Source organism: Vollenhovia emeryi, unplaced genomic scaffold (assembly GCF_000949405.1).
Source record: "Vollenhovia emeryi isolate VEMERY1.0 unplaced genomic scaffold, V.emery_V1.0 DF939198.1, whole genome shotgun sequence".
NCBI lineage: Eukaryota > Metazoa > Arthropoda > Insecta > Hymenoptera > Formicidae > Vollenhovia > Vollenhovia emeryi.
Window position 1 is genome coordinate 185,139 of NW_011967168.1, and position 26,550 is coordinate 211,688.

Consider the following 26,550-nt stretch of genomic DNA (forward strand, 5'->3'; position numbering starts at 1 on the left):
TCGAAAATATCGAGTCGCTGTTTTCACGCCGTTTTTTCCACACCTACGAATCAGTGACTAATTATTCGACGCGATCGTGCGGCGCGACTCAATTACTAAAAAAACGTGCTGTCCTCCCGTTAGGTGGTGATCGAAATGCATCGATTAAATGGATCACGCATATACACACCCATTGAAATCACAATAAGGCCGCACAGGTGGTTGACATTTCTCCTTGCGAAAGTTATGCCATCTGGTTTTACGAATAGTAGAATTGTGCCAAATTTTTATCTTTACTGTAATTGCTATTGCAAAAATTTCACCGTGTAAAGTAATAATATATCGCCCGTGAAAAGATTGTAGCTTTAAAATAGCAATGAACGCAATCGCCTTATTTGCAGGATTACCCTTTTAAATAATACGCGTGAAATGTTATGCAAAAAGATTCCAGTATTTTTGTCTGGTCGGTGATTAATTTTTACACGTATCTGTCTACGGAGGTCCGTTCCAAAACTCGTCTTCGAACGAAAAGCTCGTGCGTTCGACGCGTTTCGCGAAATGATAGGTAAATAAATGTAGGCTCAGATCATTTGATTTTATTCAAGTTCTGCTGCTGCATGGTGTAAGTAAACGGAGTCATCATTTCGGTGAGGGAAAACATTGAATACACGGATAAGATGTTGCGTAGTTTATAAGGTGGTAATACGTTCGAACGTAACTGGAGAATTCGTCTAACTTATTTACGTGTATATACAGTGATAATTATTTCTAATTTACAGTACTGGTTTAAAGAGAGTAACAAATGCTATCTTACAATTATCTTTATACAGCGTAATCGAAAGAATGTGCTTCGATCGTGTGCGCGGCGACGATTAACGAGTTCGATACCAATAACATTTCTCGTTACTGCGAGCACCAATATTCGCGATTCGCTCGAAAAGACGAATCCGCCTCCTCGGTCCATTAGCTCAGCGATACGTTTACATTAATAGCAATAAATACCGACGCAAACGTCCATGCTACTTGCCCCCTTCGGGCATACTGCGACACTTACCCAAATCTTTCCTATGATTACGTCGGTTTATTCCTCACGACCTCACACGTCACTGTGCCTTCATTATGGTAGTAACGATGGTACAAGCTACGGATTGGATTGTCTTAATCTAGAATCGTGTATCTTGGACCGGAATGAACATTGTGGAGAGACGTGCAACTGAAAAGTTTCGAATCGAACATTTCGGCCTGCTGTTCATTGCTCGCAAATGTGTCAAGTAGTTTACGCGGAGCACTTAAAAAAGAAAATGCTTATTCGCGTTATTACGTTAAAGGGGATCCGTGTGAAACTGTAATATTGCTATTCTCGATAAATCCTGCACACTGATCTCGATGAGGTTTAAATCTAGCGTAATTTCAAATACACGCGGCGATCATTATTGCGTGTCCGGTTGCATCTGCAAAGCGCGACGAACCCAGGCGTGAAGAACCACTCGCATTAATGATAATATAATAACAACATTTTTATCAAGTACAACCCCCCCCCCTAAAAAAAACAGAAAAACGACAGAAAAATATAAAACGATTGCAAGTTTTATTTCAAAAGGATATTTTCATTTGCAAGCGTAAATAGAAAATAGAAAACATAAATAAATATAAATACATATTAAACAATTATTTCCTTTGTGTATCCCTGGGGTACTTTTCGCGAATAAGTTGTGGATCGATACACCCCGTTCGCAAAACGAGCATAGACCGTGGGGCCGCAACATCCTTTCGAGAGCGGTGTCTTCCGACGCCATATCTGCCGACAGACACGATGGCCGGCCTCGGCGCAGCTGAAAAAAGCCGCCCTCCAGGCAGCTATCAACCCCCGCACAAACCGTTCCCTCCCGCAACGAAATCAGCCTCATCGGGAGACTACCACCCTAAACTCTCGCGAGAATATATTTCGGCGGGAGCCGCCTACGTGTCTGCGGCTCCCTTTCAATTTCCACGCGGTTCGCGGCCGCCCTTACACGAAGGAAAATATTTGCCGGAAACCGATACAACGTGCGGCAAACAATATGCGCCCGGCGCTATCCAATAAATCCGGTAATAAAGCTCCCCGATACCGAAAAACGAGAGCCGCTGTAAATTTAATGAATGCTCTTGACATCGATCGACTTCGGGAAACTATGTAAAAGGGGGGGGGGGGGGAATTCGCACGCGCTGGGCCAAGTGAAAAATAACTTGCCCGGCGCATTATGTCGCTCGTCGAAATGATTCTTTTTCAGCGGCGAAGCTATCGGCAGATGTGCGGGAGTCGTTTTCCTTTTAAATTACGTAAACGAATGGCTGAAAGAAAATTTCCTTCTCGCACGAACGTGATAACAAGTGGTTCTTCGCGCGAAAATCCTCGGCGCGATAACGATGGTAGCGTAACGTAAATCATTTACACACTATCGTGAACAGGTAATTACCCTGCGTGACCCGGGGTCATGCGTATACATCTACGAAATCTAGATCAGACATGAAGTGGAAGATGGGTAAAGTCCATTGGTTCCAACTCGAATTATAAAACTTATTGCGCTGCCTAGTTCCGCTCTGAGTAATCAGATCGCGTTGATAAAAAATCTTTTCATCCAATTTCAAAGGGGATTTAATTACGACGAGCTGCTGCTCCGATGCATTACGATCGCCAATGCGGGCGTTGGCAAATTTACAAATTGTTCAAGAAGGGGAAGGGAGGGAGGGAACCTATCCTATCTCCTAATTCTAATCGAATAGTTTCGTAGATAGGTATTGCCATTCAGAAAATTGACGGTCGTAAACATTCGAGGACGCGAGTTGTTAATCCGGCATGCGAGGACATTACACGATTAATAATATTAACTCTACGAGCAATTAAATATTGCCCGATCAATCGGAACGTTATAAGATAATTGCAACTGTCATTTATCAAACGTGATCTCCCGACGGAAAGACTGTTGGCCAGCTTGCACTTGCCGGTGGAGAAGGTCCGTAAATAAATAAATAACCGCGGAATTAAACAAACGGAATTGTTCAACTTACTAGGGACGACGGAGAAAATGTTTTGGACACTCGCATCGTCATTCGGAAGTGTGTTCGTTCCAGGCACAACCGACACTAACTGCGCGTCTTCGAGGCGATCGGCGTGACGCTGTCGCGCCAGCTATCGAAAGGGCGAGCTTCCCTCGTAGCGTCTGTCGTCGCGACGGCGTCGCCGTCGGCGGCGAAACGCGAGGAAACACCCTGTCTCGGGACGAGGGATCACTCGCGACGGTGCACGGGTCACGGAAATTGAGTCGTTTCACTCACTGGTGTCGGAGTTGTGCACGGGGGTGGTCGCCGGTGTGCTGGGGGCCTGATTCTGCGTCGACTGCGTCGGTATCCCGAGGGAAGCGAGGAGCGGTCGTGGCACCACACCCGGGGTGGCGCTCGGCGGCGGCGGCGGGCTCTCCTGGCCTACGAGCAAGCTCGCGGGCGGGAACCCGAAGAGCTGGGATCACTGGAGCCTCGGCCAATAGTTGCCCGCCAGGTCCGGGGTCTGCGAGGGAATCTGCACCGGCACCGAGACGCCGGCTGATATCACTCCTGGAACAATTCGAGATGTCGGGGGATTGAGCGCATTTGCGACGGCACGAGGGCTCTGTCGAGGCTCTGGGAAACGGAACGGCCGGATAAAAAGTCATTCCGAACGGGCCGAAGCGGTACGGATGCGATACGAGTGACGTCGCTGAACCGTGGCACACGAGAAGCAGAAATTTCATTTTCTGGGGGTATCGCGTTCGGTCACCTCGACCAAAAAAAAACCCGATGGGTTATTCGGAATAAAGTGTAATCGTCTTTGTCGCTTGAAACGTCGCTCGTCCCGCGTACCATTGTTATTTAATGATTTCATTTATTCCACTATTTCGTAACGCCCCGCTCATTATCCTCTTGATTAAGGAAATACAGTTTCAGCGACTCTCGACGGTCGTGTCGCGAGCTGAACGCGTCATTAATCGCGTGAAACGCAGCAGGGCTAATTCGCTAAAAACAACCGAGTACGTATTTACGGAAAACGACACGAAGCGCACTCGCGAGTGCCGCCCGCGGCGACGGTTGCATAAATAGGATTCGGTTATGATAGCACACGCGGCGGCTTCGCACACTTCTGCAATTTGAATTAAACACCTTAACGAGCTACGTCTAATCCAATATAAACTTCCGCGAAAACATTTACGCTCTATGGGACCTCGCGTCGTAACTTCGTTCCTCGCATGAGCTATAATTATGGCATAAATGCAAGATGGGTAATTTGGCGAACGTTACAACGAGGACGCGTGCCATAATTACGTTAACCGTGGAACCTACACCTTTATTCGGTCGAAAATTAACGTGCTGAAAATATCGATACGAGAATTTAATAACGGTGCGAACGTACGAAGAAAGAAAAGACAACGGCAAGCGGCATCTTATCCGTTCGCGTTCCCGACGTAATTCATCGATAACGCCGGGACGCGTTTAATTCAAAGGCGATCGACGTGGTGAAACAATTTCTTGACCACGCGACTTCTTTGACTCCGACATTCAATCGCGCCTCGGTAATCTCCTCGACTCCATCTTCGACTTCATATCCGAGAAACGCTGTCACCTCGATGCCGGGGGTGGGCCGGGGGTGGAGGATTAATCGAATATCCGTGACTTTCTCGTTCGCCACGTCCTCCGCCAACTGCGAGGCAAACTCGCGCGGTTACGCTCGTTTCCGCGGTCGAACCCCGCTAACTCCGGGGGGCGGCTACTTAACTATGAAAACGGCGCCGTTTGAGCCGGCAGGACAGACGCGGCGCTAACGAGCGCGGTGAAAGTCCTTACGGCGCTCGTGCACGTAAAGCGATTATGATGGATAACCCGCGGCTCGTTCCGCACGTAAGGAGCCCAGGACCACGCGGAGAGCAGGAGACGAGCGGCGGGAAAACGAGGGGGGGGGGCGGGAGGGCGAAAGAGCGGAAAGGAAGAAAGACGGTTCCCGCGAGAAGAGTACGCGGGACGGCGAGAGGAACAGCGGGGGGGTGGGACACAGTGCGCGCGTGTTCCGCAGTATTCCACCATTCCGGCTTGCGCTCCGCTCCGTTCCTGTAGGTACGCCGCGCACCCCCGTATTTCCTCCCCTTTGGGTTCGCACGTTATTGAGCGCTCGCCCAGCCGAGGCGAGACCCAACCCATCCACATCCTCTGTTCACCCCTGTATATCCTCAGGAGGGAGAGGAAGCGCGAGAGAGAGAGAGAAAGAGAGAGATGCGGAGAAAGAGGCGAAAGGGAGCGCCGGCGGAGGGTGACGAGAGGGACGGATAGATGGATAGACACGAAGGAGCGAGCGCACCCTTTCTCCCCCCCCCCCGCCCCGAGGGTGGAAGGGTATAGAGGCGAAGGGGATGAGAGAAAGGGAGAGAAGAGGCGACGGAGACTGTGAGAGGAGGCGCGACCCTCCGTGGCTTTCGCTAAACGGAAGACGAGGGGGTGAGATGTGGAGATAGACGGAGAAAAAGGATAATAGAGGAAGAGAGTCGGGAGAGAAAAGAAAGAGCCGAACGCGGAGGAGCCAGCCGGCACGTAAAAAGAGAGAGAGAGAGAGAGAAGTTGAGTCGAGAAAATGGAAAATTCACCAGCTACATCGGCGGGGTTGGAAAACCGCCGAACATCCCATTCTTCGATTCAACCCAGCGGCGCCATGCGAGATTTGTTTTAAAATCCTTTTACAATTCCGTGGGCGAGCGTGGAGCCGCGACCGCGTCGTTGCCCGCTCGCTCTTTATAACTCTCTTTCTCTCTCACTTTTCTCTCTCTCTCTCTCCCTCCCTTGTTCTGTTAGCAGGACTATGTAGATTGCGTGTGAAGAGGCTCCCAGGTAATTCTCGACGCTTTATTTCGCGCTTTGAGCCGGCTAGAACACGAGGAAGAAACGGCGTCCGCGCGCCCGGTGAAAATTGGAAACGAAAACCTCTACTGGTTTTTGGCGAGGATTCGTTCGTTTTATCATTACACTCTCGTATCTCGGTACACGTGTGTGCTTCTCTATATTTTGTATCGATAAACGCACGGACTTTTTAAAATCTAATCTAAGCAATTGGAAAGTTGGGATAGAGTTTTATAGCTGCAGATACGGGGTACACGTGCATCTGCATAACGCTTTGATATTTTTGCCGGGCAATAATGGTATGAAAATTTTGCTCTTGAAATAATTAAGAAATAATGAATAACAAAAAAGCCGATTGCAATGTCAAGTACATTTTTTGATCGAAGGAAAAATTTCAGGAAAAAAATAAATCTTTCAAATTTGACAGAGGATATTTTGTCGTCAATGAATGTTTCGGACATGTACAATACATTTCCTAAGCAACGTGCATACTAATGGCCATTTTGGCAAACATAAATTATTCCTGGCGCTGCCTAAATTATCCTTGAGTAACCTTGAAAGCACGAGGCGCAGGGGACAATTAGTCGCGGCGAGAACTCACCGGTTGCGGTCGAGGTCGTCGGCTGATAAGGTCCTCCACCTGGTCCGGTGGGTTGTCCCCCTGGCGTTGTGGGGGTGCCACCGTGAGACGTCGGGATGCCCCGATGCGGTTGCGAGTGCGCGGCCGCGGCCGCGCTGTGCGCGTGAGAGTAAGACTGCGTGAGCGAGTGGAGAGGCTCGTGAAACACGTACGCCGGATATCCCTCGGCGCGTTGCTGAAGACAGCTTCCACCCATTGACCCGCCCAGGCTGCTTGACATCGAGCTGCGAATGAGAAAAGCGTCCATATTGAAAAACAACCAACGACTCGGCAAACGATATGCATTGGCATGCACGAACGGCGAGCTCTAATTATGCTAATGCGTAATTACATTTGCAGACGGAGTTTCGGGATCTAAAAGGAAAGTTGTTGGGATGTTTATATTGAAATTTTGAGATTTCGTGCGAAGGGTTTAACAAAATGTCAGCGGAATCATTTCAATTTTCGCAACAATGAATAGCAATGCTGTTGTCGAGCCGAGATTGATTCGTGCATTTGAGTAACAATATGTGTTTTACGTTTTAACGTAAAAGAAATTCTCTTACCTGTACGTGTCGGGCATGGTGGCAATCGGCTGCGGTATCGACGAGTACATGGCGTTGAATCCGGCGTTTAAGGGCAACCGTGGCGTAGCAGGGGTGGCCGCGGGAGGCGCGGCGCCGCTGCTACCCCCGCCGCTGCCACCGGCGACCACCTGATCGACGGCGGCCCTCCTCTGGTTCCGTAATTTCTCCTCTCGACGCCACTTCGCCCTGCGATTACTGAACCACACCTGCAACCGACACAATGACGGTGCCTTTGTCACGATAAGTGTGCAGTCGCACACTTGGCGCCGCCGGCACGGTATTTCGCATCATCCGCACTCGTCCGCATTCGCACTCGTTCGCGCTCGTTCACGCTCGACGACTCTCTTCTGCTTCCTCTCCGAGGAGACCGCCCTCACCCTCCCCGAACCACCCTGTTGTCTCGCTCTCTCCCCCTTTTTTTCTGCCTCTATCCGACCGAGGGAACACCCGAGATAGCGCGAGATCTAGACACTCTTTTCGCACATCGTGCGAACAGACGCGCGAGTTTGCACGAGGCGCTCCTCCAATTTGTTAATTGCGATTGAGCGGTTGTCAGACGGGAAATTGAGTTACTCTTGCTCGCTTGGCCCTATCCCGTGCAGCACCCTTCGCTCCGGTCCCTCGTGCATCCTCTTTACATGTTTTTACCTGCCGCCCCTACGCTGGCGCACATTTACCCGCGTCTCTTTTCATGCTTCTGATAGTACTACAAATTGCATCGAGTCCGATATCCGAGAAAGAGCGTACTGTACGTAATATACGTAGTTACAATCGCGCCAGTCTCGCATTAATAGTATCGGGACGGGCCGAAGGTCTCCGATTATTTCTATCTGCGATGCTATTAGTTTTTTAAAACGTCGATTAACTTTAACCTTTATGCATTCAATCGATTCCTTGTTTCTTTACAGAACTATAATTAGAAGGAGATACAGAGGACGCGTCAGAATTATACATATAAAAATGTGACAGTGTAGCGCGAAAAATACTAAGGAATTAATAGCGGCTTCAGCGACTGTCCCTTTACTATGTCGAGGCGATATCCCGAACAACAGAGACTCGTATAATAAAAATGGAGACTTTATCGTTCCCTACGCTACGTCTGCGCGGATTTTCTGATTTTTGTGATTTCTTTCGGCGATAAGAGGATTCGTCCCCTTCGATATATCGGTTTTCCCTCGCCGGCACTTAGAGCAATCCATGAACCGTGCATTTGGCTTTCACATCTTTTTTTTCATGTATACGTGCTGCGATACTGTTCAATAGCGTCAATTTTATACAGACCTACAATTACACGAATGTTGTTGTGTTCTTCAATTATCTTCGTGTACAAAGAAGCATTTTAATGCCATTCTATACGATTGCACCGTACGGCAACGTCTCACGATTCCGAGTGTTGCCACTGACGGATATTGTGCGATTTTTATTCGCGCAGTCACGCGAATCGATTATTAATCGAGAGTGAAGCTCGAATATTAATAAATTGCATTTAATGCCGGTGATAATTGCGATTACAGCGCAAGTTTTTGGAAAGAGTAATCCGCATGCTTTCGCATGCTAGTGCGCACAGATGAAAATAGAGGACAAAGCAATAACGACAATTTCCATTTCTGTCGATTTCGGCGTAACGAATTATCGCGTGTGCGATACAGGAAAAAAAAAGAGGGATGTTTTTCGCAGCGGAAAGAAATGTCATCAACGTAGAAATACAAGCCTTCCGCAATCTCACGTATAACGCCGCGCTACAAGCACGACAGGGGTCCTCGATTGAATCAAAAAATAAATTCTATCCTCCTGTCCTCCCATTGGCGCAGCAAATCGTGTTCGACCACCCCACCGTCAAATATCTGCCATTCGCCCGCAGCGGGCTTCTTCCGCCCAATACTATCGTCCCTCGTAAACTCGTCCTCCCTCGTCCCAAAAACTCGTCCGAATCGATCCGCGCGAAAGTCCGTGATCCGAACGCGTTCGGTCCTTAGTGTTACCTACTCGAAGAACACGGTCTCCTCTCAGTGTCGTCAACGGCCGAGATGCGGCGGCGACCGGTTTCCGACACTGGTTTCCGACCTTGAAACTTTCGACCTTCATTCACGATGTGCCGACTGGAAGCGCAAGAAATTCGCTCATTTATACGCTTCGCCGGTGCTTTCGGAGACTAATGAAGCGTACGAATACTGTCACGCTGCGAAGTCTCACATTTTTACCGATGAAGAGAGATGTAAGCGAGAGGAAAGTAAACGTCTTTATTCACAGAAATTGCCGGGCCGATGTTAATATTGATCTCGGCAAATCTCGCGCGTATCCTAACATCCAGCTTTACGATTTATCATTTGCCCTCGCTTTATCTGGCGTCCCGGGGTAAAAATCCCGCTTTAATCCTCGTAGCGTATCGGCCATCGCGCTCGCACGAGTCGACTTAGGGAATGCCGCGGATGATAATCGGCCGGCGACGTGGCGGTAGTACGGCGTGGCGAATCTCGTGGCCATGGCCGAGGTATATAGGTGGAAAAGCGAGGGATGGGCCAATCGGAGGGCGACCTCCCTGGGGACACGACCATGGTTGCCATGGTTGCGTCCGAGAACCCTCTTAGGCCTTTTGCACGATCCCTCGCGGTTCGGGCGGGCTGCGTTTACATGCCGCGCCATGCCGCGCCATGCCGCGCCGTGCCGCGCCGTGCCGCGCCGTGCCGTGCCGCGCTACGGCGTGCCGCGTAACGTGTTCTATGTTCCATTAGAATTCCCGGCACTTCATTCTTCGTCTTTCACATACCTTCGCCATTCAACGATCGTCCGGCAATCGGTCCGACTCGGCGATCTCCGCGAGTTCCCTCTTTCGTTCTCTCCAGCGAGCTCTCTACTATCTTTTTCTCTCTACCCTCTTTCGGTTTCGCCCCGTCTCCCTCAATCTTCCTTTCTCTCGTTCTCCCTCTTTCTCCTCTCGCTCTCTCTTCCTCGTCGAACTTCTCCTTTTCCCTCCCACGCCGGAACTCCCGGTTTCCTGCACTTAGCAAGATCAATACCAGCCAACGAGGCTTGAAAACATGCGTCAACATGGTCTTGCACTGTTTGTACGTCCACATAACGCTCAGCGCGCCCGGTTACTACACCACACCGAACCCCGCCGGCCACTTCGTCGACCCTTCCGTCTCTTCATACCGCGGTGGTGCAGGTGAGAGGCGGTAGGAGGTGGAGAGTAAACACGGCCAAACAATGTTCGATAAGGCTACGTACGTATTAGCTAACGGTTCGACGTTGATATTAATTATAATTATACAACACGGCATTTTGCACCCCTTGTATGATTAAAAAGTAAAGGGTATTATCGAAATGGGAGAGTTACTAAACAACGTCAACATACATAACGGACACGATTACATACGTAACAAGAACTTAATTGTATTGAAAATAACATTTCTACGTTGTTAATAACTGTTATTATAGAGTAGATTATTATGGCAATGAGACGAATATATAATTGTAACTAACATTGCAACATTGCAATTGTCGATAAAATGCAGCGAATAATGTAATAAATTAAAATAGGACCTTAATGTAATCCGTCGATCCTAGACAACACTTGGACAACGGAAACATTTATATATAAAGGATTGTAAAAACGAAATAAGCGCGTTCCAACAATTTACATATATTCGGAGTTCAAAACGTTTCTAAGTTCTTTATAGGCTGTTTGATTCTTTTAGTTATCGCAAAAAATGAATATTTATTTTTCTTCTACTTTGATTATCGCAATTCTTTTCCCATGTCACATGAAGAATGTAAACTTGCTTTGCGGAAAAGCGATGGCGAACAGAGAGTTCGTGGAAACTTTATGAGGAAACGAACAAGGGTTGCAGTGGTACTACTCACTTTAAATGCAAGATTTTGTGAGTTTTCCAGATCTTATAATTTAAATGATTCTTGGTCTGTCGAGATTCTGTCTCTCGTTTTCCATGATTCTTAGCTTTGTCGACGTAATCAAAGATTCTTCGAATTTGTAGAACTTTCAAGTCCTTCAGAACGTCGGAATTCAATTATCGTTTTGCAGGGTTCCATCTAATAAAACATTTAGATTTGTGGTAACTTTGCTTCCGTATTCTTATTATTTAGCAAAATACGGTCTCGTCTAATAAAGTCTTAGAATCTGTGAGAATACGCGAGGAGGGGATGCAACATAGGATATAAAATTTTCAATACAATTAATGCAATAGTGTCGAAGAAATATATGTTCTAGGTTCTAGCGCATATTTCTAAATTCCACTAAATAAATCGCTCATCAGCCTGTGTCGCAAACCGACGAGAAAAGTCCCGTCCGCGCATATAAGAATACGTAAATGGCGGCGAGGCAGTCGGACGAAAGAGGTGACAAAATCTCATTGGAAGTCTCGCGGGCGGTATCAAGCTCTCACCGTCGGAGGTGTTTAATGTTCCCCACGTACGACCACGTGGCCGCACGTTAAAAGCGTTTAATGAAAGGGCGTCGTCGCACTTACGCCGTTCGACCCTCCCGGCAGGAACGGGCGGAATAAGAAGAGAGAAAGACGCGCCCGGGGAAAACGCTGCGAGGGCGAGAGGGTCGAAGAGAGGAGGACAAGTGGGTGGAGCGAATGTCGGTAGAGGAAGCGCACACACGCCGCATTCGCACATTCACACTCACCTGGATACGTGCCTCAGGTAATCCGATCTTCTCGGCGAGACGCTCCCGTGCAAACACGTCCGGGTAATGTGTCCGCTCGAATTCTGAAACGAAACCAGTTTGCAACAAGTGCTCGTTATTTAGCCGCGTCGTCGGCATTAATTATCGCGATATACACGAAGCTTGCCGGCCATCGCGTATTTTCATTCGACCGAGCGGATGCCGGAGACTAAATGGGAAAGAATCTCGATATATCGGAATGTATGTGCCGATGGCTTTTGTATCGTAAACGAGCGTACCGAATTTTTATTTGAAGTTCAAGCACCACGAAAAACCTATAAGCGAACGAGCATTATCCAATGGAATTTAAATAAAGGGGACCCACCATGGAAAAAGAATCCAGTCGAAAGAAAGCACGTGATTTTTTTTAAGTCGTGCGCACTAGAATTGATTATCGAGATTGATGTTTTTAGATTTTCTACTAACCTTTCTCGAGGCTGTCTATCTGCTCGTTAGAGAAGGAAGTTCGGTTGCGCTGCAATTTCCTCTTCAGCCTCAGCCGCACTTGCGAGTCCTCGTCGCCAGAGGAGTTGTGCTCCGAATTACCGTCCGAAGTTGTCTCTTGCTGATGCGACAATAGAGATCCGGTATCTGGAACAAGAATTAATTATCTTTCCCTCAAATATATTGCTTCGGCCATCTTAAATAAAACTTTCATATTTAGGATTACACAATAATGTTTAATATGTTACATCGAAGCGCAATCATTTCGTATGTAACAAAACTGGCGTTCTGTTTTTCAAACCGTATCAAAGCGCCAATTATTTTTCCGTCACCTAATCAACAAAGATCGATCGTTGAAAATCTCCGGTGTCTCGCTCGCATTTTGTGCGAGGCATCGCGATCTAATTAAAAAAAAACCCCCGCTGTTCCGCGGTACATCAATTGGTCGATCCCGTAACGCGATCCGCCGTTCTCGAGATTCCTAGACACCGCCGCGCGTTCAGGCGTGCGCGACCGGTCTTCGGGGTCGCGTCTCGTGTTGGTGCGTCGGTTCGTACGTGCGCAAGGGTAGCCCCTCGTCAAGCCCCGTGGGCCGCGATTACTTTCCGCCTCCGCGCACCACACCCTCGTCTCTTTCCATTCCTCCCGGTACCTTCCCTGCGTCCCTCCGTGCCTCCGCTCTGTCCGTGTCCGTCCCTCCGTACGGCAGCGGAGAGATGTACATATATACTTGCGCCCTTACGCTCGCGTATATAGATATGTACATATGTATTACATGTATATGTATATATATATTTCACACACACATATATGTAATACATATATATATATACATACACCGTTCGTTCGTCAGCTGCTCGCTTTCTCGTTCGCTCATCTCAACCCCCGCGCAACCCCCAATTGGACTCGACCCTGCGAAACCCCCTCGACTAGAAATACCGGCACCCCAAACACGCCTCTTTCTTTCCCTCCGGTTCTTCCTGTCTGCCTCATCGTTTCAACCATCAGCTCCCGCTTCTTCTTCTCCTTCCCGCGGAACCCACCCCCAAAATCTCCTCGCGAATATCCCTGCGCGTAACGACCAGGCCGGGAACAATCCTCGGCGGTCCGCTGCAGACGGATCGTTGGCTTTAATTTTCTAGGTGACGACGCACGCCCGGCGAAGAAAGAGAAGAGATTAGCCCGATGCTCTCTACAATCCGGCCGCCTAATGCGCCCGCTGTGGCCAAAGTGGCCGCGATCGACCGTTCGATGCATTCTTGTGCATCCAAGTGTACGCTATAAGCGGCACTTTGACGTATCCAGTAAGGCATAAACCACTACCTTATAAGTGGCGACCGAGACATACCTTTAATACAAATTTTTGAAAAATTGTTTGCCCTTTGGTTTACATTTTACTTATTTGCGTCATTATCGTCATGCGAAGTTATTTTGTACGTAAAGATGTACTTTGATATTCTAATAGAGATATATTAGAATATTTATTTCCGTCAGGATAATCGGATCGACATGTATAATTAAAAGACAGTTTCCAAAAAAAAAACGGAAATGAGTTTCAAGACTACGGAAAAGCATCAATGATGGTATTTCGGGATCCGCAGAGAATACGCTGCCAGTGAAAGCACTTTTCTACCTGTTACTTTATCACGATTCACGTAATCTGTCTATTGAGGGCGGTCGCATCTGGGTTCGTCATTCGTGGAGTGATTCTAGTTAAGAACCGAGCCGCAGCCCCGATTTTCGTGATCCTATTAGACTTATAGTGCTGCAGGATGGACCCTTTTTCTCTACTCGACCGCGATGTGCACGTACGTGCATTGTGCGAGGTGTCGAGGATCCGGAGTCGCATAATGCAACGTACATTTCTCACGAATCGAGAGAGATGATACAAGTAGAGAGGATGTAATCGTATCTCTTTAAAAGCAAGATCGTAATTTTGGTCTGCAAAGGCAAACGTTCGTTGAAATTGTTATCAATTTGAACTTTAATGTTAAAATTATTATAGGAATTAGCTTTTGAAAGAAAAGTCATTGTGATCATGACGTAAAATTATTTATAGATTTTGTCTTTCGTTATTTGAAAGGTAAACTTGATTTAGAGTGAAAGCCACCAGGGAGATAACTAAGCGTGAGTCTGCATGGTCTCTAAAATGATAATCAAGACAACTAATAGCGAGTCTCCTAATATTTCCGCAAGCGCTTGATTGTGATGGAAGCAAAAGTAAATTCCAACTTACCGCTTCGCTTCAGCAAGGAATCGTCACGCCCGTGAAGCTGACTACTGGGCAGAAGAGTCTGGCCGGATCCGGGAGTCGCCGCGGATGGAATTCCCGTGGCCAGGGGATGATGCGGAGGTGTTGCCGAATACCACGCTGGCGGCCAGCCTGCTGCCTGCCCGTTAAACATTCTCAGCTTGTCGTAGACGCTCTCAGCACCCTGATGCGCTTGCACCGCAGCCGCCTGTTGCTCCTTCTGCGAGGCCAGGTTCCTGAGTACCCTGTTAATGGACGACACCTACGAAATTTTCAATTAGAATCAATTCGAATCACTTATTCGTTCCAATTCTGCGAGCATTAAGAGAGTGCCATAAAAAGATACCGCTAACTGTCTGCGGTTTTATCCAAATTGCCGACAACTATTCTTATGGCAATTAGAAGTAAATTCGTAACCGTCACAATTTGATTTCTGAGTCTCTTAAAAATATAGTACAAATTATTTGATATGCAAATTATATCTATTTATTTTTCTTATAAATCTAAAGTTATTTAAAGAATGCATTTTAATAGTTAAATAATCTTTTTAATTGATAATGAGTGGAATTTCGATTCCGACAAATGATTCCTCGGCAATTCACGTAAAATTATTAAGGCGCGAAGATCCAGCTCGACCGAATATGGTCTATCTCTATTGGGGTGTACAGAATTTTTAATACTAAACATCTCTAAATATAATTCGATTAATAATTTACGTATCTGAGAAACTCTTGACTCTCTAATATTAATTAATCTCTACAAATATTCATAATTCAGAAACTGTTGAAACAATTATCATGTTGCCAATTTTGCCCCTACTATTCTTACAATTAGTTTCGAGAAAAAACGAGCGATTGAGAGAAAATGTTGCATTGCTTTTCGACACTAATGATGCGTGGCGATGTATCCGAGACAAGATACTTCCATCGTCCGTTCCTGATCAGAGGAAAGGAAGACGGAGGCGAAAGAGGCCGGCGTGGCGGATCGGGGCGGGTTCTTTGTAAAATCTCGCAACCGCAGCCACTCGTCGTCGCACGAGAATCATTTCCGTCGTAGCTGCGCACTGATTGTCCGTCCTTCGCCCCTTGCGCGGGATCCTTCTTCCTCTTTTTCGTCCTCCCGCAGTCGCAGAATGCGAAGGGGGTCATATCCAGATGAAAGGACACCGCCATCCAATTATTATTACATAAAACGGTCTCCATGGCTCTTCGTCCCCTTCCAATCCGTGGAAAGGTCGTCATCGTTGTCGTCTTCACCTTACGCCCGCAACCGAGCCACTGGCTAACTCCAAAGTTATAACGAGCCGGCGTATAGCACAGGGATCCAAGCTCTCAACTTGTACATAATGGTCCTCGGCGCGCTCCATACACGCGCCAACCCCATCCTCCACACCCTTCTGTAATCGACGCCGAGTTTGGTGCAGCAGCCGGATATACACGACCGTTAATGCAGCGCGGACGTCGGATATCGAGCGCAGCTTCTTAATTACGAGGTCGACAAGCTTCGACGAGAACGGCATGAGTGCGCAAAGCCGATCCTTCTCGCATAGTTTGAGTCAAAACCGACGGAATAATGGCCTGGCGACGCCGAGGGAACGTATCCGTTAGAACAGCGCACCGCACGGCCGTCCATTAGAGCTGAATTAAAGACGTGGAGCTCTGATTTCGATGCTTTACTTGTATTCGGGTACATTCGAATATCGCGCCTCGCTGTAATACCGAAGCTTCGTATGTAAACGCACCATGATGAAAGTAATCAGGATGTATGAGAAAAAGTAGAATCTTGTTTAAATCCCCCACGATTGGTGTATTAGAATATTGGGAAATGTCGATCTTCATCGATCACGCCCGGAGCTCATCGAGCGTGGGCAACTTCCACCGTCTCGACTTATTCCAACGCTACGAGACAGTAACAGGCGAATAGCGGAAGCGACGTTTCGAGACGAGTTAGCCCCGGCTAACCCGGACCAGGCTCTCCGTCATCAAACCGTCTATCCAGCCTGGATGCCGGGAGAGAGAGATCCCGGCTGTACGCTCCGGACCGCTCCACTCTCACCGCACAACAGCCGCAGCGTCGATGCAGGCCATTACACGCGCGACCGGACACGAATAATTGTGCAACACGCTTAACTGATCCCATTCACCCTGATTCTACCCGCTCCCGTCCGCTCTCGCCGCCGACTAACCCCGCGCGCACCCCCGACACCAACCCCCGACGCCATGTGTACCAGCCGCAATAGCCAACGTCACCGCCAATGCTACCAGCGATCCACCAGTAGTCGAGAAAAGATTGAAACAAACGAAAGAACGATCTGTCGATCAAATAACGTCTCCCCTCTTGATGCTGACGTGGAATTATTCTCAAAAAGAAATCTAGATTGATTTTTCTCATTCACTGATTTCAACGGATTCGTGTGTTTATTATAGATTCGATATTTGACCATTTCATTATTTTAAAGAAATTGAAAAGATACATTGTCGTTAATAGAACGATGCTTGTGACTTCAGAAAAATGATGGATAATAAACGTTTTAACGGGTGAGATATATTCCTGGTCATTAATAGAATGACGCTTGAGAGAAAAATATACGATAAACCGTTAAATGTATTAAAAGGTGAGATAAATTATAGAGGAATGTTCTGAAATGTAATCTCGCCACTGGTCGGCGCATTACACGCCTGACGACAGGAGCGCGTGCTAGACGTTCTGATTGATCATCCTGGAGCCCTCAACATCTCCCATCAACCTTCTTCATTCGGTTCCTAGGAATACATCGACAAAAGCGAGTTTGCTCCACAACCCGGTGGATAACGACTTGTACGCGTGCCATTCCCCTCGGTATTCCTGGCGGGCAGTCGATAGAGGGGATGCTGCTGGCGGGGAGAGCGTCCTCCGAGGAGCTAGACGAGGACGATCGACCTTGGAGGATATTTCGCGCGGCCGAGAAGAGAGATTGGGTGGGCAGGATGTTTGGTAGATGGACGGACGTACAACCGGAGAGGATTCTTCGGGTTCGGAGAAGGGCGATCAGCGCCCGGGAGGGTGGACAATGCCGAGGTCCGCGTAATGGACCGATTACCCCACCCAGTCGATCGTATTGACGAGACTTTGATTAGGGTCGAGTGGCCGGATCCGACGGGTAAGTACACCCGACCGGCTGCGCGCCACGATAAGTCGACGGCGGATTACGCGTAAACTTATACCGTATCTAATCAATGGTGTGGCGCCAGCACAGCGGGAAATTTATTCGCACGTCGCGAGTTTATGCGCGAGACGAGAGGATCGGCGCGTGCAACTTTGAGTGATCCGCTCGCCTAAACTTGCCTTGTCCCGATCTACCTGGCGCGTTACGTTCGGTCAAGATGTTTGCCAATCACCTGACAGTCTCCGCGTATAATCCTAAATTAAAAATATCCTACAGTCTCTCGACTCTTGTTACTTACGCTGGGAATATTGTCGTTATTGCAAACGCCCTCTTGCAGAAGTCGATCGCGTATCTCCCAGGCGAAGATCGAGGGACATTCTCGTTTGTAGTCGGCGATTTTGTTGACCACAGGCGTCGTCGCCACTCGTGGCTTGCTACCACCAATCGCCCGCGGCTTGATTGAGCCGGTCTCGTAATACCTGCGAGAAAGATTATTTTCTCTTAATGCGTGTTAATTTACGTCAGTAGCGCCGGATCTCTTTTAAGCGTGGTATTGAAAAAAAAATGCGAGTCTTTAAACGGGAAATCATTGGATGAAAGCTAGCTTTATTAATACTCCGCAATTTGCAGGAACTGTGTTATATTCACGTGGGCATTCACGGGGGTATTGCTGTATGAAAAATGAAGATATAACGTAACGCACTCGCTTATTATTACATATCCAATTATTTTTAAATCTGTAGCGCGAATACATCACTAAAAATAGAGGGAAAAAAAGTCCCGTGAATTCCGTCGCAAATTTATCGATTGGCCGCTAATTGCATCGAGGAGATGCGAGCGGTTGTGTCTTGCGGCCATTGAACCCGGTTCACCGGATCCAAGTAAACAATAGCAATCAAATTCCGTTGCTGTACAAGCCTCGCGGAACGGACGAATTTCCGGCACGCGCTCATCCGCGATTTCGCGGGAAGAAGCCCGTGGCGCGGCGCGGTGCTTACCTGCCGAGGATCTTGGAGACGCAACCGTTGCTGACCTGCAGTATGCGCGATATGTCGCACGGTCTGGCCCCGCTGTGGGCCAGCTCGACGATCTTCTGCCTCGTGGAGTCCGGCAGCGGTCGGCCGTTGACGTAAACGCCACCGAGCTGGTTAACTCCGCTGTGTCCTGCAGCCGAGCACCCAAATATTGAGTTCTGTCCGACCATAGAACCCCCGCCAATACCCACACCACCCCCGTGCATCAAGTCCTCCTCTGTGAATCAAAACGCGCGCAATGTATACGTCACCTCTCGAGAACATCTGATTGGTAAACAGCGGATAGTACGCGCGCCGTACGCGTTCTTATTAGTCTAATTAGCGCTCGCGCCCGTCGCACGGATCCGGAAGCGTTAGATTGAACACCAAGGGAGATGTTTGCGTCGCGATCACACGGTCCGCCGCCCTGCGGATGTTACGTAACGAAGATCAGTTTGACCCTTGCGCGCCGATTAATTCGCTGCCGTGTACCTTATTACGGATACATCTGCGTACGGTACGTAACGTGGCACGGAGGAGTCGCCGAAACGGAAACATATCGCGTAGATACGTGCGATGTTGGCGACGACGGTAATTGCGACGCGAGTGGACAATGGCAGGGTATAACGAATAGATATACGGTACGGTATCGTGTAATTCGATCATTACGTGGGAGGCTTCAGAAATTGTAACATTGTTGCGATGCAGTCTACAGTTGTAGGTGCACGCGTATAAACGAAAATGCGTTCGACTTGCCCGGGGAGCGCAGTGTCGGTGAAAACAACCCGAAAGGCACTGGATCTCCTGATGAATAAAACGGCTTTTCACATGTGGGTAAAGTGAAGCTTTCAGCTTGTCTCATCATTTTGTTAAATTCCCGTGGTGCGTCTTCGTCGACGCGGGTAGAAAAAATGCAGCGTGAGAATGTCCGCGCGCGCGGATGACGCGGGGGACGCGAGAGGAGCCGGCGTTACTAAATGCATCTTGCAATTAACAAATTTAATTAATTCCCGCTTTTACGCCGCGCAAAACGACAAGAAATAGTTGGAATGTAATCTTGGATGGCTCGCCCCGCCTTTGTCGCTGTGCGAAATCCACTTCGTAGGACGACGCGAAGTGGTTTTCTCGCTCGCTGTCTCGCCGCCTGTCCCTCCCTTCTGTCCTTACGCCATTTCTGTCGTACCTCATTTTCACCGATGCGAGAGGATCGGGGATCGCCGCATCTTACGATCAATCGACGTGTTGTAAAAATGTAAAAGGACAGAAGGTCCCTCGATAGAAAATCACGACGACTTTTCACACAGAAGCTAGTAAGTTTTAATGATGGCAATCATTGAATCAGATCGTATGTGAAATAATTATGTTTTACAATGCACCCGTATTTGCGTAAATTTGAAATTCCCAAAATTAATGCTAAATATTTGGAGATTCTTTTTATGCCAACGTTCACAATTGACCGTCCGAATCTCGAGTTTTAATCTCTACATAGATTCGCCTCTGACGGGTGGCTTTTTTCACTCGTAACTATCCGCTGGCAATAATAGATCTATTCTAGAATTCTGCACTTATTGCGGAAGGTTCCCCGGCTTCAGTCGTCCCTGCATTATAATCAGAGCTTTTTAAGCGAGCTTCAAGCATGCTGAAAGGAATGGAATATGGTGATGAAGAACGAGAAGCGAGAAATTGGAGTCGAGAGTCTTGTTACAAATAATTCCGCGGCGAGGCAATGCGGAAATTTTCGAGAGGATGCTTCTTACCCCTCCATTTTATCTTACCCCTCTATCCGGATGCCACGACTCACAAATGCAAGAAGAGAGAAATGTCATCCTTTTTTTTAGGACGCAATGTTGTAACTGTATTTAATTTCGATGGCCTCTTATGCGACAAAACGATGGTAAAAGTTTCGAAATATATTGAGAAATATCTTACAGAGTTTTCAAAGAATTTAGAAAAGGATGAATGATTCGGATCGGTTCACGGCGACCGATTACGAACGTAAGAGTGCAATATCAATGATTTTACAGAGAAGGGAATTGATCTTCGTTATCGATTTGTCGATCGTAGTCGGCACCGCTTTCCGTGAACTTTGTGCCCCGGTGAGTTTAAAGTTCCTTTGATTACGCGCAAAGCAGATGATAACGATAAGAGCGAGGCATTTTCCTCAAACCAATTAACGCGACACTCCTCGCAATTTCTTTTACGATGAGCTAATGAATATTCATCCTTTGCTCGAATTAATAAGAGCACATAGATGTCCGCGAATACGTGCAGCTGTCACGTTTCTGGAGGGGTACATCGTGGAATTATAATTTCTACAGCGTATCATTCCATCGTGACAAGACGTACCGAAGAGCCTCTTGCTAAATAATTTAATAATTTACTTGGTGTGTCGCGATTCAATTTTCAGACGATAATTGGCAAAGCATTATTCAGACATAGGCGAGTACTATCCGAAGACACTTGATCCTTTCGACAGAGTAATTCCTGTTAAAAATAGGCGACGGTGAAAGCGAGGACGCGTCGCGACGGCCTCGTCCTTTGAAGGGACGGCGCGCAAGTCTGTGCTGTTTTTCACAAGTTTAATTCGTTACAAAGGGGACAAGTGTGCACGACTTAGCTGTAAACGTATACGCGCGCGAGATTCACCCTTTCGCTCATCATCTTTTGCCTGACGCTCTCCTCCCCAGAGGGGGGAGGCGGCCACCCCCGACAGAGGGGGATGATGTCGGCGAGAGGGCTCGAATATCGCCCGAGCCCGACGCCGTCGACCCGTGCACACACCCGCCGGCCGCACACATTCTTTATATATAATTTCGCGTTAATCTACGCGGCGGTGCGGCGCAAAAGCGAGTCGCGCCGCAAAGTGAGGCAAAAAGGTTCCACTTGGCTGAGCGTGAAACGGGACACAGATTAAATCCCATCCTGTGCAACCCCGGCGCACGACGTCGCGGCACCCTCGTCCTCCCCCCGGCCACCCCGCGTCAGTTCGCTCGGTCGAGCCACCCCTTGCCACCCTCGCCAAACATCCCCCTCCTCCGTATCCCCCGCGCCGGGCGAGAGGCGGTCTTTAAGCGCGAAAACGATCGCCAGTATTTAAGATGCGCGAATAGACCCGACGAATCGATGTAACGTTTCACGCTAGTCGACTTGGTAATTGGATCCTCAATGGAATCCTCGCTGGGTCCGCTTGACAGCGGAAACGGAAGTTAACCGAAAGATTTATTTGCTGGAGACGTTGCGTCTCCTCGAGGCGTCCCTAAGCGTAAGAAATCGCCCAAGTGTTGGCGGCACGCTCCGAAATTTTCGAGGCACTTGATCAACCTCCGTGAGTCACTGTGTACGTACCCTAGACGAACAAACATTAAACCCGTTGGAAAGGAACGATTGATCGTTACCCGATAATAGAAACAAAACAGCTCAACGGAGCGGCTAATGCGCCACTCCAATTTCCAACGATGACGGAAAGTTTGCAGCGGAATAGTTGTTTAATGGGATGTAATAATAGTTTGCGGGTAATTAGTCCCGCGTTGCGACTCGAAACCGGCCGAACGTAATCAGTTACAGAGTACGTCGGTCCGAATTTATTTAACGAACTGCTGTTTATCCGCCGACATCCATAAAAAATATCGCTTTCGCGGCCAAATTGCTTTCACCTCTCGTCGTTGCGTCGCGCATACGCTAAATAATATAATTATGCGCGCCGACCGCATTAATTAGACACATAAATCGTCCAACTCTCTGAGCTTGATATAATAGAAGCGATTACAAAACAGATATTTCGGTTGCGCGGTAACACAAAACGTATTATTAGACTGCCGGTGATGGAAAAAAAAAAGACACGTGGAGTCTGCCGCGGTCTGACGGCATACACAATCGGAAATTAACGAACGTTTACTGCGACTCAATTATCCCAGTCATTTACATTGAAAATTAAGACAAACGCGACGGGAAATAACAAATAATTTGATAAACAATTCGTCGCGGAAGAGAGGCTCGCTCTAAGGAATTTTGCTGCGAAACCGACGTCGCGTTAACGTGTGCTCCATCGCTCAACACTTGCAAGATCCAGTCGCGCTTATTTCCGGCGATAGCCCCGGAGTCTGTTGTACGCGGCGTAACGTCGCGTCGGGTGGTCCCAGGTTGACGCGTTTGTCGAGCGTCGACCGGCTAAACGTTATTATCACGTCGGTAGAGATTCTGAAGGATGAGCAAACCGGGGAGCGAGGAAGAGGGGAGGGGGGCAGGGGCACAGCCTCCGAGCGTTTCGTGATAAACTCGCCGAGTACCGCGGAGTGAGAGAACTTCATCTCGTGCGCGTCTTTCAACGACATCAAAGATGGCGTGCCAGACATACGCTCTCTAATGAGTTGAATCGCGGTAAGAGCGCCTCGCGCCCGCTTCTCGAGCGACGACGAATTCATTACGGACGGTGTTAAGAGGCGACGGCGCAGTATTAGCAGCCGCCATCCCCCCCCCCCCCGGGTAGCGCATACTCATTACCGCGCCCGTTATTATTGACACCAGTGTGTAAGGGTTGGCTCGCGCAAGTGTGTGTCTTCTCGTCGTAGCTTTTCGCGGGTAAATACCGAACTCGTGGCCGCGGGGCTGGTAATCGTACGCTCGCGTTCGTTACTATTCACGGATAACAAGATGCTTCACGCGGGAATACGCGAGATAACGCGATAATCTCGGCGCCGCGCCGCGCGACGATTAAATAAGTTTTGCGCCCGGTAAACGGGATAACGGACCGTGAAATCCCGACTCGATAAACGGCTCGTTGCGAAACGAACTATTGTCGTAACGAGCGAAGGCGACAACAATCCTCGATATCATCGAAGTAATTGGCCTGTCGTCCGTTCGCGGTCTTGTCACATCGTTGACACATGATTTTGAAGCCTTTCGTCAGCCAGTTGGATCCAACGTTTTCCACTTGGCAATTGCGAGTGAGACGCGTCGCGCACGTGTTGCAGCAGATCTAATGGCTTTTAATCAACCTCTACGGTGTAATGATTAATTGGTCGCCTCGCGTACACGAGACGTCCCAGAAATCGCGTGCAATTACTCTCTAAAAATCAATCAGTGGATTGTCGCTGCAAACGGTGGAACAGTCGCCGGTTTACAGTTACAAGTGTACCACTGCGATTTTCCATCCTATACTTATAACTGCAAATCAACGACTGTTCACTGTTTTTCAGTGACAATACGCTGGTTGACTTTTAGAGAGTGCTTCCAAATGAAATGGAATGCCGCATCTTCCACCGCGATATGCCGGCGGCCACTTGGACCGAGGAGCCAAATTCCGGCGCGCATTCGACCACCCGCTCCCCTACATATACCTACGGGCAAAAGTTATCGGCGTGCCTCGCGGACGTATTGCGGAGCCCCGTGGTCTCTATTGATTGGTCGCGGGGATAATCCCGCGCCGTCGACATTTATTACCCCCTTGGAGCCGCGGAGGCAGGTAATCTCCGCAATCTCGGTGCTCTGGCACGCGCGAGATCCGATCCCTGAGCCCGTAACCAACGCGCGCGCGCGCGGGGCCCATAACCATTAACAAATCTCGTGTAGCGACGAGAACGAAATAAAGCGCTCTCGTGAATCGGCCGTTTGATTCCAATAGCTACCGGGGTTTTTATGGAGAACCGAAGTAAGAGGAAACGCGCGCGCTCCTCTCTCTCTCTCTCTCTCTCTCTCTCTCTCTCTCTCTCTCTTTCTCTCTCACTTTTTCTCTCTCCCCCCTGATACATACATATAGCACACGGGAGAAAAAGAGAGAATGCGAGAGGAGGCAGACTGGTGGTTGGACGAATGAAAGAGGGGCGCGCTCGTGCCACGCGAGCATTGTCCGCCTCTGCACACGAATGCGAGGAGGGGGCATTATAGGAAGGGAAAGAGGGGGAAGGGGGAAGCACTTACCCTCCTACAAGTCCCATTATGATCTCGCGTGGGCCATAGCCCACGTAACGCGATCCCGCGTCTCCGTTCTCGAGCGAAGTGTGGGTAAACTCCTCGACCGGAGAGAAAGATTACGTTGCGCCGAGACAAATTGGCGGTGTAAGAGCGGGCCCCCCCCCCCCCGCTTATTGTCGGGGGGGTACGAAGGAAGGGAGGAGGCAGCCTAACCGATTGTTGCCGGGTGTGCTGGCGCGTTGGGGTCGCGAGGACGAATCTCTCGAGGTGCAAGAGAGGGCCTCCACCCTTCGCCTCGGCGGAGTCGCTGGCGAAGGGGCCGCTGGCCCGACAGAAGCCGACCAAAGGCGTGTCAAGTTACCAACTAACCCCCGGGGGTAACCGCGAGCTCACCTAAGCTCATAAGCGTACGCGTATTTACTCGTCCCGTCTCTCGTATAACTCATCACGAGTTCGCTGGAAGGGTTGCAAACTTATCGAAACCATCTCTACCTTGAGAAAACTTTGATCCGTGTATGTTGCGATTTGCTTGTCGCCATTAGGCTAAGGGTAAGATGAAGCGTAATGCGACGACACACGAGGGTCGACGCGTGTTCGAGCACTACCTGCTCGAGCATCGTCCGCGGATGGCAACGCAACGATATAACACAATATTCGCCGCAAAAACAAACGATAAAGTCATGCACTGGTCGAGTTGCTGTCGTCCCAAAACTTGAACATCAATTAGTAAATACTTTATTCTGATGCTTGAGATCTTATGAACCGAAGAAAATTAGGCGCGACGTTACCTATTTGATATTTGCTAAACAACGTGTAATCCTTAAAATATATTTTTAGAGAAATCTTATATTACCCAAGTTCTCTTAGAGTTGGTGCGAGGTAACGCGATTGATTCTTAACTAGGTCTGCAAAATGCGCATACTTGTGAGTTAATGAACTTGGATTGATTACTGCAATCGCTTCTTACTCTATTTAACTTGCCAAGTGAGTCAGACTGCAAGAAGCCACTATAGTTGAAGAACCCGCGAAAACGCGCGACAGTCCGGAAATTTAGACAAAAAAAGGACCAAAGTTTTCTTCGTCTCATTCAGCTTGACGCAATCGGTATTAGCGAGTGGGCCAAGTTTTACACAAATTTGTTCAATTTTCTTGCGTTTCCGCTTCTGCTCTAACACTTTCTTTTTTTATAAAACGCCCTGTATATCGTAACTGATTTTTCCATTATGATAATTGAAATATCTTTTCGCAATCTATCGCATTCACGATGAAATGCGATGTTGCCCCGATCAACGCTCTGCTGACACTACGCAATTCGGAATACTATTTCAATTTCTGCAACTCTTTCTTTATTTCATCAGTTTTGAATATTCTAAGAGAAGCCAATGGTGTTAAAAAATCTGTTCTTGAATTTAATATAAAAGAATTGTCCACATTGAACTTTATTGATCAAGTCTCATTTTGACTAGCACAGTTGCGAAAGAACTGCCTTAAACAAAGTGTTCGGTAATTGACAATTGTTTCCTCGCGGGACAAACCAATTATGGTTCTCGCAAATGACCCCGTCCACCGGCAAGAGTTTTTGCCGGCAATGCTCATTTGCCGAGCGAATTTAGAAAATCAGCCATTTGTTTGCCGATTATCGACCACCGGCCGCGTCAATACTATCCCGGTGAATCGCCAAACACCTCGTTCTCTCGCGCAAATGAAGTGAACCGTTTCCACCGACCTTTATGCGGCATCTTCCAAAAGGGCGGCTCGGGGGTGGGCGAGCAAGGGTTAGCCACCCCCGCGCCCAACAGGGTCCTTGCCGCGTGCAGCGCCGCCGCCGCCGCCTCCCTGCTCCGCACTGCCGCAGCGCTCGGCGGGTATTCCGGAGCGCTGTCACTTTCGGCGATGCCGCCGCCACCGCTACCTCCGCAAGGACGAAGGTGCAGGCTCAGCCGACCGCTGCCGACCGTGCCACTGCCGCCTCCGCCTCCGCTGCCGCCGCCGCCGCCGTCTCCACCGCCGCCACCTC

General features: G+C 48.6%; 1 protein-coding gene across 1 annotated transcript; it reads right to left on the minus strand.

Moving 5' to 3' along the window:
- Positions 1-1,606: 1,606 nt before the first annotated feature.
- LOC105561887 (paired box protein Pax-6) lies at positions 1,607-26,272 on the minus strand. The gene is made up of 9 exons (XM_012012244.1): positions 26,260-26,272; positions 18,609-18,861; positions 17,909-18,089; positions 14,451-14,727; positions 12,197-12,361; positions 11,732-11,814; positions 7,060-7,286; positions 6,476-6,738; positions 1,607-3,570 (listed from the first exon to the last, which is right to left on the minus strand). The coding sequence occupies exons 1-9, from the start codon at positions 26,270-26,272 to the stop codon at positions 3,482-3,484; spliced, it is 1,551 nt and encodes a 516-aa protein (XP_011867634.1). The 3' UTR covers positions 1,607-3,481.
- Positions 26,273-26,550: the final 278 nt, after the last annotated feature.

Bases quoted from the DNA above. Each gene is read 5' to 3' on its own strand.
- LOC105561887 (XM_012012244.1), bottom strand. The intron at 14,728-17,908 runs GTAAGTAACAAG...AAAATTTCGTAG, and splicing joins ATAACGACAATATTCCCAGC to GTGTCGTCCATTAACAGGGT. The intron at 11,815-12,196 runs GTTAGTAGAAAA...GTTTCGTTTCAG, and splicing joins GATAGACAGCCTCGAGAAAG to AATTCGAGCGGACACATTAC.